General features: G+C 47.5%; 1 protein-coding gene across 1 annotated transcript; it reads right to left on the bottom strand.

Moving 5' to 3' along the window:
• Positions 1-5836: 5836 nt before the first annotated feature.
• Positions 5837-6645, bottom strand: LOC142196789 (putative N-acetyltransferase camello). Its single transcript, XM_075266771.1, has one exon. The coding sequence runs from the start codon at positions 6643-6645 to the stop codon at positions 5974-5976; it is 672 nt and encodes a 223-aa protein (XP_075122872.1). The 3' UTR covers positions 5837-5973.
• Between the last annotated feature and the right edge of the window lie 9510 nt (positions 6646-16155).

A 16155-nucleotide genomic window follows, 5' to 3' on the forward strand; every position in this document is an offset into this window, starting at 1 on the left:
TGACAGCCTGGAGGTTGACCGCACCCTATACGGATATGGGGGATTGTCACCGCCGTGCGGACAACACTGGCCTGCTCAAGGGCAGATTCTATGAATAGAAGCTACATGAGGATTGGCAGAATTTACCAGCAATGGTGCACAGAGAATCAACGTGCAATACCAGTTATGGAGACGGTATTGGAGTTTTGGTAAAGCGGGCTGGAGAAAGCCCTCACCCCGGTGACATTAAAAGTGCATGTAGCTGCCCTTTCAGCCATATTAGGGATAAGATTGTCTCAAGATTCGTTGGTAAATTAATCCTTAAGAGGGGCCGGTGGCTCCGACCCGCAATCCAAGTCCTAATCCCCCAATGGGATTTAGCTACGGTACTGCAGGGGCTCTGTGGGCCCCCCTTTGAACCACTACAAGACATAGGACTAAAGTTCCTCTTCTGCAAAGTGGAATTCCTCTTAGCCGTCACATCAGCTAAGCGTACTGGAGAACTGCAGGCTTTAGCAGCCTCTGAGCCGTATTTACTATTCTTCCAGACAGGGTACAATTAAGATATCTCCCGGGATTTATTCCAAAAAGTCCCGTCGACCCAGAAAACCTTTCTGGTAAGTCTTTTCAGAAAATACAAGGGGTGTAGAGCCTTGAAGGCAACATTGGCGAGATGGATCAAGGAGGCCATCTCTCAAGCATTCAGTACTCAGGGCCTACTTCCGCCTGAGTTTTAAGGGCACATTCTACTTGTGCAGTTGCCACGACATGTGGGGAGAGATATTCCATCTCCCTGGACCAGATTTGTGCGGCAGCAACCTGGAGTTCTCACTTAACTTTGTGAGACATGATAGGTTGGACGATTTTAGCGCAGAGGCGGCTGCCTTCGGTCGCTCGGTATTGACATCAGTTTGTCAGGAAGTCCCACCCTAGGGGGGGTTTCTTGCTACCTCCCCATCTGTTGTGCTGCTGTGTTGGACGTATGGGGAATGGAGGATTATGTAGATAATCTGTTTTCCCATAGTCCAAACAGCAGCACAAAGCTCCCTCCCTGTATGTTTGGCTTGTTAATTTTCTGAAGGGTTTGGAAATCTCTACTTTAGAACTAACACGAGGAGGGGGAGGTCTGGTGACCTCTTATAGGGGAGGTTCTTTGATTGAGTAAAAGTTCCACCTGTCCTGATTGCACGCAGGGGCAGGAATACCCCATCTGTTGTGCTGCTGTTTGGACTATGGGAAAACAGATTATCTACATAATCCTCCATTACTGGTCACCACATGATATAATGCCCCCATTACTGGTCACCATATGATATAATGCACCCATTACTGGTCACCATATGATATAATGCATCCATTACTGGTCACCATATGATATAATACACCCATTACTGGTCACCACATGATATAATGCCCCCATTACTGGTCACCATATGATATAATGCACCCATTACTGGTCACCATATGATATAATGCCCCCATTACTGGTCACCACATGATATAATGCCCCCATTACTGGTCACCATATGATATAATGCACCCATTACTGGTCACCATATGATATAATGCCCCCATTACTGGTCACCATATAATATAATGCACCCATTACTGGTCACCACATGATATAATGCACCCATTACTGGTCACCACATGATATAATGCACCCATTACTGGTCACCATATAATATAATGCACCCATTACTGGTCACCACATGATATAATGCACCCATTACTGGTCACCATATGATATAATGCACCCATTACTGGTCACCATATGATATAATACACCCATTAGTGGTCACCATATGATATAATGCATCCATTACTGGTCACCATATGGTATAATGCACCCATTACTGGTCACCATATGATATAATGCACCCATTACTGGTCACCATATGATATAATGCATCCATTACTGGTCACCATATGGTATAATGCACCCATTACTGGTCACCATATGATATAATGCCCCCATTACTGGTCACCATATGATATAATGCACCCATTACTGGTCACCATATGATATAATGCACCCATTACTGGTCACCATATGATATAATGCCCCCATTACTGGTCACCATATAATATAATGCACCCATTACTGGTCACCACATGATATAATGCACCTATTACTGGTCACCATATGATATAATGCCCCCATTACTGGTCACCATATGATATAATGCCCCCATTACTGGTCACCATATGATATAATGTCTCCTTTACTGACCCCCACATCACATTATATCCACTTTACTTACCCACTACACAGTATATTGTTCCCTGTACTGGCGGTCCCCATAATACTGCTGTGGGGGCCTAACAATATTGTTTAAAATTTATATTTGATAAATTACATGAAGTGGGGGCCCAGATTACTTGTCTTCCAGTGATATTGCCTTTTGTTAGCCATCTTGTCCCTATCAAAGATAAGTAGTTTTGTCTCACAAAGGAATTGGTTAGACTAATTAACATGGAGAGCTACATACTAGAGAGATAAGGAAATGGAATGCTAATGACTCCTCATCTATCTGATTGACTTCAGAGCTGCACCTTTGTGTCAATGTAGAAGTGTGTAAGCACAGGATGTCTATAGTCCATTGAATGTTAGATCCAAGAAGTGGCACCAAGCCTTTCGATTTCTAATTATCTTCGGAGCCTTGAGATACACATATACAGTGACTGGGGGGGGGGAGGGGTGAGCTTCCTATTGGAATGTAATAATTAGATGGAGATTACAGTAGGCTTTAGCCAATGGATAGAGGCTACCAGTCCACATCCAATCCTGGTATGTTATAAGTCCAACCTGCTTTTGTCTGTATAAATACTACCTCTCTGTAACAATAAAGCAGAATCCATTTTGATACACCACCAGCTGTGTCTTTTGTGGTTCTCCAGGTTAAAGGATGGCTGTAGCCTATCCAGGCCTGTTATTTAATTTGAAACATAAGCTCTGGGGGTCTTTTGCCCCTAACACTGCGGTCCCCCTAATACTGTCACTGTCATAGAGTCTTCATGTTTGGTGGGAAATCTTAACATGGGCAGGATCAGCACCGGCAGCCGCCTGGAATTCTGGGATAAAGTATTCAAATCAGCTTATCTAGATACAAAAAAGGAAGTCTAGGCCTCTAGCGCCACCTTCTGGAATGTTGGATAGCTGGTGCTATGGGGCAATTTTACTTTTTCCCACTAGGAAAACTAATTTAAGAGGAGAATCTGTTAGTAAGTATCTTATTGTACAGTTGTACTTCGCACCCCTTTATCTGTCATTGGACATCCCCTTTAAGTTACATGATCCCTTATTGATATTGACCCTCTTTGACACTTCTGATACAATCCATATGTAACCCCTCCATATGATGTCACCTTGTGATTGGCCACAATGTAGGATTAACATCAAGGGGGAGAAGAAATGTAGGAACATTAGGGGAAAACTTTGGTAGCTGTGTGACCAGCAGCAGGTATCTTTGGTGAGATCCAAATCCGGCACCTGCACAGCCCGCTTAGGAAGGAAGTAAAGATGGCCGGTGGAGCATGCAGTGTAAGGTGGCATGGAGGTGGTAGCGAGGTAGACTCCCTTTGGATTCATCATGCCACCCTGGTGTCCTCCTTCTTATGCGTTTCATTTTGTGGTCAACTCAAGCCACGCACCCTCCCAGGCCCTGGGGCCCTGGAGCAGAGCAGGGGCCACATGTGTACGGGGTGTGGAAGTGACGATATCTCACAGGCCGTGCACACCTCTGTACTGAAGATGACCTTGTATATAGAAACCTATGGCCTCGGCCATGGGAGCGGAGCCTGAAATCCTAGGTTTCGTATATCAGTGGGAGCCCCGGCCCTCACCGGCATGGTATTAGCCCCTGACAATATTAAAGGGGATGTCCAGGATGTAGTTTACAGAGCTAACAGCTTCCAGCCCCCTGTTGGAAAACCTATAAAAATCTAAATCAAGGCCGACCCGTTTAATGACCTAGTAGGGGTTCATGTATGTGGGGTGCGCTATCGGATAACAAGGGGTTACTTGGCTTTACTTTGGGGTATGTTCACACTACAGAATCCGTCTCTGACTTTCAGATGGATTCCGCATTTATTCGGCTTCCCGTAATAGGAGTCACAGCTGGACAATGAAGAAATAAACGTCCTGCCTGCGACTACCATGAGGAGAAGAAGGTGGGGCGAGGTATGAAATGGAGTCTCAGGCAGACGTCCAACTCGAATTCCTCTGTGTGAACATACCCTTACATGGTCACTTTTCAGGCATCTTAGTCTGACTCCGTAGAGCTTTTGTTTCTGGACCTACATGGAATGTATTTTAATAAAAATTTGGCTTCTTTCTGCCTAAAAGTTCCTGCCAGCAGGTGTCATTTGTTACCAAGGAGGTCCGTCCATAGATACTTTACATTCCGTCTTGTTTATCTCCGTAAGTGTATAGGGCCAGTTCTCTCTTCACAGAGTGAATGAAGAGGGGAGGGGTTGATTCTCCTCACAGTCTGCACAAACATATCTGCAGACCGTTGCTCTGTGCAAAAGACTGAACATTCTGCACATCTCACAGCTTACAACATAAGAAGAGCCTTCTATGGACTTGTATCTACTTCCTTTCCACTTTTCCTGAAAAATTAGGCAATCCTTTAAAGCTGAATTGTTCTTCCTCTCTTCTACAGAGGATTAAGCCCAATATGTTCAGCTTCACATTACTACATTTACAACTATATAGTAACTGTATGATATCTACAGAACCTGGACAGAAAAGCCACTCCTGGACCATCAGGGACATTATATATACCACTGGACCACCGGGGACATTATATATACCACTAGACCACGGGGACATTATACATACCACTGGACCATCATGGACATTATATATACCACTGAACCACCGGGGACATTATATATACCACTGGACCACCGGGGACATTATATATACCACTGAACCACCGGGGACATTATATATACCACTGAACCACCGGGGACATTATATATACCACTGGACCACCGGGGACATTATATATACCACTGGACCACCGGGGACATTATATATACCACTGAACCACCGGGGACATCAGAAGTACGACTACATCACCAGGGTCAATAAATACCACTGCACCACCAGATATATAAGAAAACTTCATGGATATCAAGTATTAACATTGTAACACATTGTTTAATGATAAATCATAGTGAGAAAGGCTCGGAGCATGGCCATCAGAGGGAGATCCTACAGGTTATCCATGTAACATCACAATTCATGAGGTGAAAGCAGAATCAACATGGCTGAAGAAAATTAATTTAAAGCAGAGAAAGAAGGTGCAGATGTTCCTCCTCCTCCATGTGCAGGTGCAGATGTTCCTCCTCCACGTGTAGGTGCAGATGTTCCTCCTCCACGTGTAGGTGCAGATGTTCCTCCTCCATGTGCAGGTGCAGATGTTCCTCCTCCTCAATGTGCAGGTGCAGATGTTCCTCCTCCTCCATGTGCAGGTGCAGATGTTCCTCCTCCTCCATGTGTAGCTGCAGATGTTCCTCCTCCTCCATGTGCAGGTGCAGATGTTCCTCCTCCTCCATGTGTAGGTGCAGATGTTCCTCCTCCATGTGCAGGTGCAGATGTTCCTCCTCCTCCATGTGTAGCTGCAGATGTTCCTCCTCCATGTGTAAGTGCAGATGTTCCTCCTCCTCCTCCTCCATGTGTAGGTGCAGATGTTCCTCCTCCTCCATGTGTAAGTGCAGATGTTTCTCCTCCATGTGTAAGTGCAGATGTTCCTCCTCCTCCTCCTCCATGTGTAGGTGCAGATGTTTCTCCTCCATGTGTAGGTGCAGATGTTCCTTCTCCTCCATGTGTAGGTGCAGATGTTCCTCCTCCTCCATGTGTAGGTGCAGATGTTCCTCCTCCTCCATGCATAGGTGCAGATGTTTCTCCTCCATGTGTAGGTGCAGATGTTCCTCCTCCTCCATGTGTAGGTGCAGATGTTCCTCCTCCATGTGTGGTCACCATTACAATGCTGGAATGTCATATTTATAGCTCAGGATCTTAAAGTCCACAAATCTAGCCAGGAGACCTGGATGGTAATAGATGTGTGTCCGCCTGAAGCCGAGCTTCTCGTACATCGTCCAGGCCTCTATCTGTGATAAGGTGGTGAACAGGACCACGGCCTCGCAGCCTCTCCTCCGGGCAAAGTCAATGACGGTCCTGCACAACACTTTTGCGATCCCTTTGCCTCGGTGCTTTGGGGCCACGGAGAGTCTTCTTAGTTCCAGATGTTTTTCTCCTCCAGGTTGAGTAGATGGTAGAGCAGCGACCGTCCCCATGACCTCCCCTCCTGTAGACTCTGCCACCCAGAAGCAGTAACCGTCCCGCTGCAGGTAATACTTCCTGATGTCCAACATGTCATCGACAAGAGCATGATCTATGTATGATGTGAATATGTGATGACAACCAAACCAAACAGCGACTACAGCCGTGGTCACCGCAAGAGCGGACAGAGGGACCGACACAAGGTTCAGTGCAGGAAGGGTTAATGTGGCCAGTGCTGGGAGCCAGAAGTATGGCCGCCGTGTTACGTGGTAGAAGGATTTATTTGTGTGCTCTTTAATTCCACGAGCGAGCAGATCCCTGGCCACACGATAGTCAGAGTCCTGGTAGAGGCGGATAAAGTAGTCAGACATGTCAGCGCTCTGCAAGAAAGGGCAAAAGGTAATGAACCAAGATGGCTTCTTAAAGGGATGGTTCAGACCTACATAGGAAAAATTCAGCTTGAATCACTGCAGTTCCTTATCTACATGCGGGTGCAGCTCGGCCTGGAATACAGCTCTTGGTGGGGGTATATAGAATAAGGCGGGGAACTGAAAACTGCTGAACCCCTTGACATATCACAGAGTGGTGTATACTGTATCTGTGCCCATATACTTGGTGCACGGCTGGTGGGTTCCTCAGAGCTGATGAGTGTGTCATGGTCTATTCTACAGATATACAGCTCTTACAGTAAAGAACCAGACATTGGGGGTCTCCTGTACTATAAACAGCTCATAGGAAGACATTGGGGGTCTCCTGTACTATCTACAGCTCGTAGGAAGACATTGGGGGTCTCCTGTACTATCTACAGCTTGTAGGAAGACATTGGGGGTCTCCTGTACTATCTACAGCTCGTAGGAAGACATTGGGGGTCTCCTGTACTATCTACAGCTCGTAGGAAGACATTGGGGGTCTCCTGTACTATCTACAGCTCGTAGGAAGACATTGGGGTCTCCTGTACTATCTACAGCTCGTAGGAAGACATTGGGGGTCTCCTGTACTATCTACAGCTCGTAGGAAGACATTTGGGGTCTCCTGTACTATCTACAGCTCGTAGGAAGACATTGGGGGTCTCTTGTACTATCTACAGCTTATAGGAAGACATTGGGGGTCTCCTGTACTATCTACAGCTCGTAGGAAGACATTGGGGGTCTCTTGTACTATCTACAGCTCGTAGGAAGACATTGGGGGTCTCCTGTACTATCTACAGCTCGTAGGAAGACATTGGGGGTCTCCTGTACTATCTACAGCTCGTAGGAAGACATTGGGGGTCTCCTGTACTATCTACAGCTCGTAGGAAGACATTGGGGGTCTCCTGTACTATCTACAGCTCGTAGGAAGACATTGGGGGTCTCCTGTACTATCTACAGCTCGTAGGAAGACATTGGGGGTCTCCTGTACTATCTACAGCTCGTAGGAAGACATTGGGGGTCTCCTGTACTATCTACAGCTCCTAGGAAGACATTGGGGGTCTCCTGTACTATCTACAGCTCATAGGAAGACATTGGGGGTCTCCTGTATTCCCGGGGTGTGGTGGGGGAGGGGGGTGTAATATTTAGCCCCTTCTCCTGATTTCAGATTTAACCCATGAAGGTCTATAAGTGGTGCCATTCACCAACCAGAGGGTCCTATATCCTACAGGGGGGGACGAGAAGTAGAACGTACCCGAGAGTTGTCGTCCGTGAGACTCTGCCCCCTCGTGACGCTACTGCACTTCCTCCCTCTACACAGAGTCTGGGGTCTGTGCCAGGTACATAAAGAATCTCAGGAGGGCATGGGGGACGAAAATCACAAGAGGGCACAGGTCAGTCAGCAGGCCATACAGCCCCATTAACTCTGCAGCGACCTGCACATACATGTATACTAGTCAGGATTAACCCTTTCACATCAGATTTCGCTATATACACAGATCCATCACAGGAGCGAGATGTTGACATGATGGATGGAGGACATGATCGGGAGCTTCTCTGGCTGGCCCTATACTTTATGGGGATGATTCCAGGGGCCCGGGTCTGGGGGGCAATGTAGGGGTTTCTGCACCTCTTGATCACACACGGAGGGGTTCGGCCTTGTAATAAGCCAGGTATATGATTTGTACTTTCCTTAGGTGTGTGCAGTGGAGGAATCGGACAAGATTAATAAAGGGTCAGCTTTCCGATACATCACTGTCCTAAAACTCTGACCCCTCTCCAAATAGAAGAAGCTGTGTGAGTTAGATCAGGGGCGCCCCACCGATGAGGCGAGGTGAGGCAGCGGCCTCAGGCGGCACTTTAGGATGCAGAAGAAGGGAGCAGGACCAGGCCCGCGAACCCCAACAACTACCGCTATTACTATACTCGAGGTCTTTTCAGACCCCCCCCCCCCCCCCCCTTCCTCCCCAGGTATAATAATCGGAGACTCAGGGCAGGTGAAGAAACATAAAAAGCCCCCTTACTCTCCTCCCCTGGATGCGATGTTACTCCTAACACAGGCTTCAGGCCTTTATGGTAATGTGCCAGATGTCATGTTGGCGTCAATGAACCGCCTCCTCTGGTGTTTCAGCTGCTCGAAGAGCCCCTTGATGCCTAGCTTGCTCAATCCTCCTCAGCTCCGCTTGAGGAGAACCCTGTGACTTCTGGCTGCCTTCATGGGTCTTGTATTTGAGAATTTTGTGACAAATTAGATTTTTGTTTAAAATTGGGAATCTGTCAATATTAAATAAAGGGGTTTTCCCATCTCAGTGTCTCAGCACGCTGCCTGCAGTGTCTGCTCCTCACTCTCTTTATTTGCCTGCCCCTGTGCCGGAGCCCCTGTGCTGGAGCTCCCTGTGCCGGAGACCCCTGTGTTGGAGCCGCCTGTGCCGGTGACCCCTGTGTTGGAGCCCCCTGTGCTGGAGCCCCCTGTGCTGGAGCCCCCTGTGTTGGAGCCGCCTGTGCCGGAGCCCCTGTGCTGGAGCTCCCTGTGCCGGAGACCCCTGTGTTGGAGCCGCCTGTGCCGGTGACCCCTGTGTTGGAGCTCCCTGTGCTGGAGCCCCCTGTGCTGGAGCCCCCTGTGTTGGAGCCCCCTGTGTTGGAGCCGCCTGTGCCGGAGCCCCTGTGCTGGAGCTCCCTGTGCCGGAGACCCCTGTGCTGGAGCCCCCTGTGCTGGAGCCCCCTGTGCTGGAGCCCCCTGTGTTGGAGCCGCCTGTGCCGGAGCCCCTGTGCTGGAGCTCCCTGTGCCGGAGACCCCTGTGTTGGAGCCCCCTGTGTTGGAGCCGCCTGTGCCGGAGCCCCTGTGCTGGAGCTCCCTGTGCCGGAGACCCCTGTGCTGGAGCTCCCTGTGCCGGAGACCCCTGTGCTGGAGCTCCCTGTGCCGGAGACCCCTGTGCTGGAGCCCCCTGTGCTGGAGCCCCCTGTGTTGGAGCCGCCTGTGCCGGAGCCCCTGTGCTGGAGCTCCCTGTGCCGGAGACCCCTGTGTTGGAGCCCCCTGTGTTGGAGCCGCCTGTGCCGGAGCCCCTGTGCTGGAGCTCCCTGTGCCGGAGACCCCTGTGCTGGAGCTCCCTGTGCCGGAGACCCCTGTGCTGGAGCTCCCTGTGCCGGAGACCCCTGTGCTGGAGCCCCCTGTGCCGGAGCCCCCTGTGTTGGAGCCGCCTGTGCCGGAGCCCCTGTGCTGGAGCTCCCTGTGCCGGAGACCCCTGTGTTGGAGCCGCCTGTGCCGGTGACCCCTGTGTTGGAGCCCCCTGTGCTGGAGCCCCCTGTGCTGGAGCCCCCTGTGTTGGAGCCCCCTGTGTTGGAGCCGCCTGTGCCGGAGCCCCTGTGCTGGAGCTCCCTGTGCCGGAGACCCCTGTGCTGGAGCCCCCTGTGTTGGAGCCGCCTGTGCCAGAGACCCCTGTGCCGGAGCCCCCTGTGCCGGAGCTCCCTGTGCCGGAGCCCCCTGTGTTGGAGCCGCCTGTGCCGGAGCCCCCTGTGCCGGAGCCCCTGTGTTGGAGCCCCCTGTGCCGGAGCCCCCTGTGCCGGAGCCCCCTGTGCCGGAGCCCCTGTGTTGGAGCCCCCTGTGCCGGAGCCCCCTGTGCCGGAGCCCCCTGTGCCGGAGCCCCCTGTGCTGGAGCCCCCTGTGCCAGGTGCTACGTTCCCAAGTGAGATACCTTGTGGACTGATGTGTGACTACTGCAATCTGAGTGATTTCTATATGCCAACATAGTCCCGGGTGCCTGTGCTGGCGCTGCCCTCTCTGATAGGCTCTGAATCCACCTCGAGATATCTCATAGGCTGATGTAGGACTACTCCAGATTGAGACATTTCTGCACGTCTCGATGGCCCTCGCTCCCCATATTGGTACCTTCTTCCAGGGAAAGTGAGTGCAGAGACCTTGCAGGAGACATAGGTGACCCAGAGGGCTTTGTGTGTGACACATATCCTCTACACATATCCTCTACACACATACTCTACACACATACTCTACACATATACTCTACACACATCCCCTACACACATCCCCTACACACATCCCCTACACACACATCCTCTACACACATCCTCTACACACATCCTCTACACACATCCTCTACACACATCCCCTACACACACATCCTCTACACACATCCTCTACACACATCCTCTACACACATCCTCTACACACATCCTCTACACACATCCTCTACACACATCCTCTACACACATCCTCTACACATATACTCTACACACATCCTCTACACACATCCCCTACACACACATCCTCTACACACATCCTCTACACACATCCTCTACACACATCCTCTACACACATCCTCTACACACATCCTCTACACACATACTCTACACACATACTCTACACACATACTCTACACACATCCTCTACACACATCCTCTACACACATCCCCTACACACACATCCTCTACACACATCCTCTACACACATCCTCTACACACATCCTCTACACACATCCTCTACACATATACTCTACACACATCCTCTACACACATCCTCTACACACATCCTCTACACACATCCTCTACACACATCCTCTACACACATACTCTACACACATCCTCTACACACATCCTCTACACACATCCTCTACACACATCCTCTACACACATCCTCTACACACATCCTCTACACACATACTCTACACACATACTCTACACACATACTCTACACACATCCTCTACACACATCCTCTACACACATCCTCTACACACATCCTCTACACACATCCTCTACACACATCCTCTACACACATCCTCTACACATATACTCTACACACATCCTCTACACACATCCTCTACACACATCCTCTACACATATACTCTACACACATCCTCTACACACATCCTCTACACACATCCTCTACACACATCCTCTACACACATCCTCTACACACATACTCTACACATATACTCTACACACATCCCCTACACACATCCCCTACACACACATCCTCTACACACATCCTCTACACACATCCTCTACACATATACTCTACACACATCCTCTACACACATCCTCTACACACATCCTCTACACACATCCTCTACACATATACTCTACACACATCCTCTACACACATCCTCTACACACATCCTCTACACATATACTCTACACACATCCTCTACACATATACTCTACACACATCCTCTACACACATCCTCTACACACATCCTCTACACACATCCTCTACACATATACTCTACACACATCCTCTACACATATACTCTACACACATCCTCTACACACATCCTCTACACACATCCCCTACACACATCCCCTACACACATCCTCTACACATATACTCTACACACATCCTCTACACACATCCTCTACACACATCCTCTACACACATCCCCTACACACATCCTCTACACACATCCTCTACACACATCCTCTACACATATACTCTACACACATCCTCTACACATATACTCTACACACATCCTCTACACACATCCTCTACACACATCCCCTACACACATCCCCTACACACATCCTCTACACACATCCTCTACACACATCCTCTACACACATCCTCTACACACATCCTCTACACACATCCTCTACACACATCCTCTACACACATCCTCTACACATATACTCTACACATATCCTCTACACACATCCTCTACACACATCCTCTACACATATACTCTACACACATCCTCTACACACATCCTCTACACACATCCTCTACACACATCCTCTACACATATCCTCTACACACATCCTCTACACACATCCTCTACACACATCCTCTACACATATCCTCTACACACATCCTCTACACATATACTCTACACACATCCTCTACACATATCCTCTACGGGGTCCTCTACTGTTTTTCTAGAGGCCCCCACTATATCATCAGAATTAGACTACAAGTTGTTACGGACCCCGGAACGCTCTCTGTCCGTGAACCTCTCGACCTAGGAGCTCCTGATGTCAATTGCTGATCTGCACAGCTCACTTTGCTCTCTCTCATTATTATTCGGTGTAACCTTTGCCCTTTGGAGAAGGAGTCCTGGAAGTGAGGATACGGCCCCCACAGATACAGACCCCGACATCACTCATTGTGGCCTACACGTGACACGGAAGACATAGAGAGTGTCAGGGAAGAAGCTCCGAGCCTTGGAGGATTCGGCACTGGAGACCAGGAAATGAGCAGAATAATCAACGTTGCTGGATTTGTGCCAAGAAAACCCCAAAATTTCAGGATTTGTTGAACTAAAAATTTTTGGAAAATTTGCTCATCTCCACTGGTGACAATCATTGACTCAGAGACAGGGAGGGTTGGTGGAGATGGACAGCTACATTCTGTATTTTAGACCCATTTGTCTCCTTTATGCCACCACATGGCACCTCAGACGTCTGCCAATACTTTACCGCATGTCTTAATAAAATGTGCCGCACTGTAGGACACAACACTTTCAGGTTAGGTCTGGGTACAGGGCAATGGCCGCACCACGACTGGCTGTGATTCACATTCCGCTGCTCCTTGCACACTGTGCCCCATTGTAGCGGTATATTATGTGTTGTAGCGGTATATCGTGTGTTGTAGAGGTATATTATGTGTGGTAGAGGTATATTATGTGTTGTAGCGGTATATTGTGTGTTGTAGCGGTATATCATGAGTAGTAGAGGTATATCGTGTGTTGTAGAGGTATATCATGAGTAGTAGAGGTATATCGTGTGTTGTAGAGGTATATTATGTGTTGTAGCGGTATATTGTGTGTTGTAGCGGTATATCATGAGTAGTAGAGGTATATCGTGTGTTGTAGAAGTATATTATGTGTGGTAGAGGTATATTATGTGTTGTAGCGGTATATTATGTGTTGTAGAGGTATATTATGTGTTGTAGCAGTATATTCAGTATATTATGTGTTGTAGATGTATATTATGTGTTGTAGCGGTATATTATGTGTTGTAGCGGTATATTATGTGTGGTAGAGGTATATTATGTGTTGTAGCGGTATATTGTGTGTTGTAGCGGTATATTGTGTGTTGTAGAGGTATATCGTGTGTTGTAGAGGTATATCGTGTGTTGTAGAGGTATATCGTGTGTTGTAGCGGTATATCATGAGTTGTAGCAGTATATCATGTGTTGTAGAAGTATATTATGTGTTGTAGCGGTATATCATGAGTAGTAGAGGTATATCGTGTGTTGTAGAGGTATATCGTGTGTTGTAGAGGTATATCGTGTGTTGTAGAGGTATATCGTGTGTTGTAGAGGTATATCGTGTGTTGTAGAGGTATATCGTGTGTTGTAGCGGTATATCGTGTGTTGTAGCGGTATATCGTGTGTTGTAGCGGTATATCGTGTGTTGTAGCGGTATATCGTGTGTTGTAGAGGCATATCGTGTGTTGTAGAGGCATATCGTGTGTTGTAGATGTATATCGTGTGTTGTAGAGGTATATCGTGTGTTGTAGATGTATATCGTGTGTTGTAGAGGCATATCGTGTGTTGTAGAGGTATATCGTGTGTTGTAGATGTATATCGTGTGTTGTAGAGGTATATTGTGTGTTGTAGCGGTATATTGTGTGTTGTAGAGGTATATTAATAATATAATAATACATTTTATTTATATAACGCCAACATATTCCGCAGCACTGTACAATTTATAGGGTTCAGATACAGACATACATAACAAAGAACGTCATTTCACACAATGGGACTGAGGGCCCTGCTCAAAAGAGCTTACAATCTATGAGGTAGAGGGGGTGATATAGGAGGTAGCAGGGGCGGCATTACTTATACAGTGTTCAGACAATTTTGTGCATTAGGAATTGTGATCGGCCGCTCTGATAAGATGCGTCTTTAGTTTGCGTTTGAAGCTGTAGAAATTGGGAGTTACTCTGATTGTCCGGGGTAGAGCATTCCAGAGAAGTGGTGCAGCTCGGGAGAAGTCTTGTATACGAGCGGGGGAGGTTCTGATAATAGAGGATGGAAGTGTTAGGTCATTGAGTGAGTGGAGAGCGGGGGTTGGGCGGTAGACAGAGATGAGGGAAGAAATGTAGGGAGGTGCGGCATTATGGAGAGCCTTGTGGGGGAGGGGGAGAACTTTATATTTTATTCTATAATGAATAGGCAGCCAATGTAGCGACTGGCACAGACCGGAGGCCTCGCTGTAGCGTCTAGCCTGATAGATGAGCCGCTGCATTCAGAATAGATTGTAGAGGGGAGAGTTTAGTGAGGGGAAGACGGATTAGTAAGGAGTTACAGTAGTCAAGGCGAGAATGAATCAGAGAGACAATAAGTGTCTTTAGTGTGTCTCTGGTAAGGAAAGGGCGTATTCTGGAGATGTTTTTGAGGTATATTATGTGTTGTAGCGGTATGTCGTGTGTTGTAGCGGTATGTCGTGTGTTGTAGCGGTATGTCGTGTGTTGTAGCGGTATGTCGTGTGTTGTAGCGGTATGTCGTGTGTTGTAGCGGTATGTCGTGTGTTGTAGCGGTATGTCGTGTGTTGTAGCGGTATATCGTGTGTTGTAGAGGTATATCGTGTGTTGTAGAGGTATATCGTGTGTTGTAGAGGTATATCGTGTGTTGTAGCGGTATATCGTGTGTTGTAGCGGTATATCGTGTGTTGTAGCGGTATATCGTGTGTTGTAGCGGTATATCGTGTGTTGTAGCGGTATATCGTGTGTTGTAGAGGTATATCGTGTGTTGTAGATGTATATTATGTGTTGTAGCGGTATATTGTGTGTTGTAGCGGTATATTGTGTGTTGTAGAGGTATATCGTGTGTTGTAGCGGTATATCGTGTGTTGTAGAGGTATATCGTGTGTTGTAGCGGTATATCGTGTGTTGTAGCGGTATATCGTGTGTTGTAGCGGTATATCGTGTGTTGTAGCGGTATATCGTGTGTTGTAGCGGTATATCGTGTGTTGTAGATGTATATTATGTGTTGTAGCGGTATATTATGTGTTGTAGAGGTATATTATGTGTTGTAGATGTATATTATGTGTTGTAGAGGTATATTATGTGTTGTAGATGTATATTATGTGTTGTAGCGGTATATTGTGTGTTGTAGATGTATATTATGTGTTGTAGCGGTATATTGTGTGTTGTAGAGGTATATTGTGTGTTGTAGCGGTATATTGTGTGTTGTAGAGGTATATTATGTGTTGTAGCGGTATATTGTGTGTTGTAGAGGTATATTATGTGTTGTAGAGGTATATTATGTGTTGTAGCGGTATATTGTGTGTTGTAGCGGTATATTGTGTGTTGTAGAGGTATATTATATGTTGTAGCGGTATATTATGTGTTGTAGAGGTATATTATGTGTTGTAGAGGTATATTATGTGTTGTAGCGGTATATTATGTGTTGTAGAGGTATATTGTGTGTTGTAGCGGTATATTATGTGTTGTAGAGGTATATTATGTGTTGTAGCGGTATATTATGTGTTGTAGAGGTATATTGTGTGTTGTAGCGGTAT

This window comes from Leptodactylus fuscus, chromosome 1, assembly GCF_031893055.1.
Source record: "Leptodactylus fuscus isolate aLepFus1 chromosome 1, aLepFus1.hap2, whole genome shotgun sequence".
Classification (NCBI taxonomy): Eukaryota; Metazoa; Chordata; class Amphibia; order Anura; family Leptodactylidae; genus Leptodactylus; species Leptodactylus fuscus.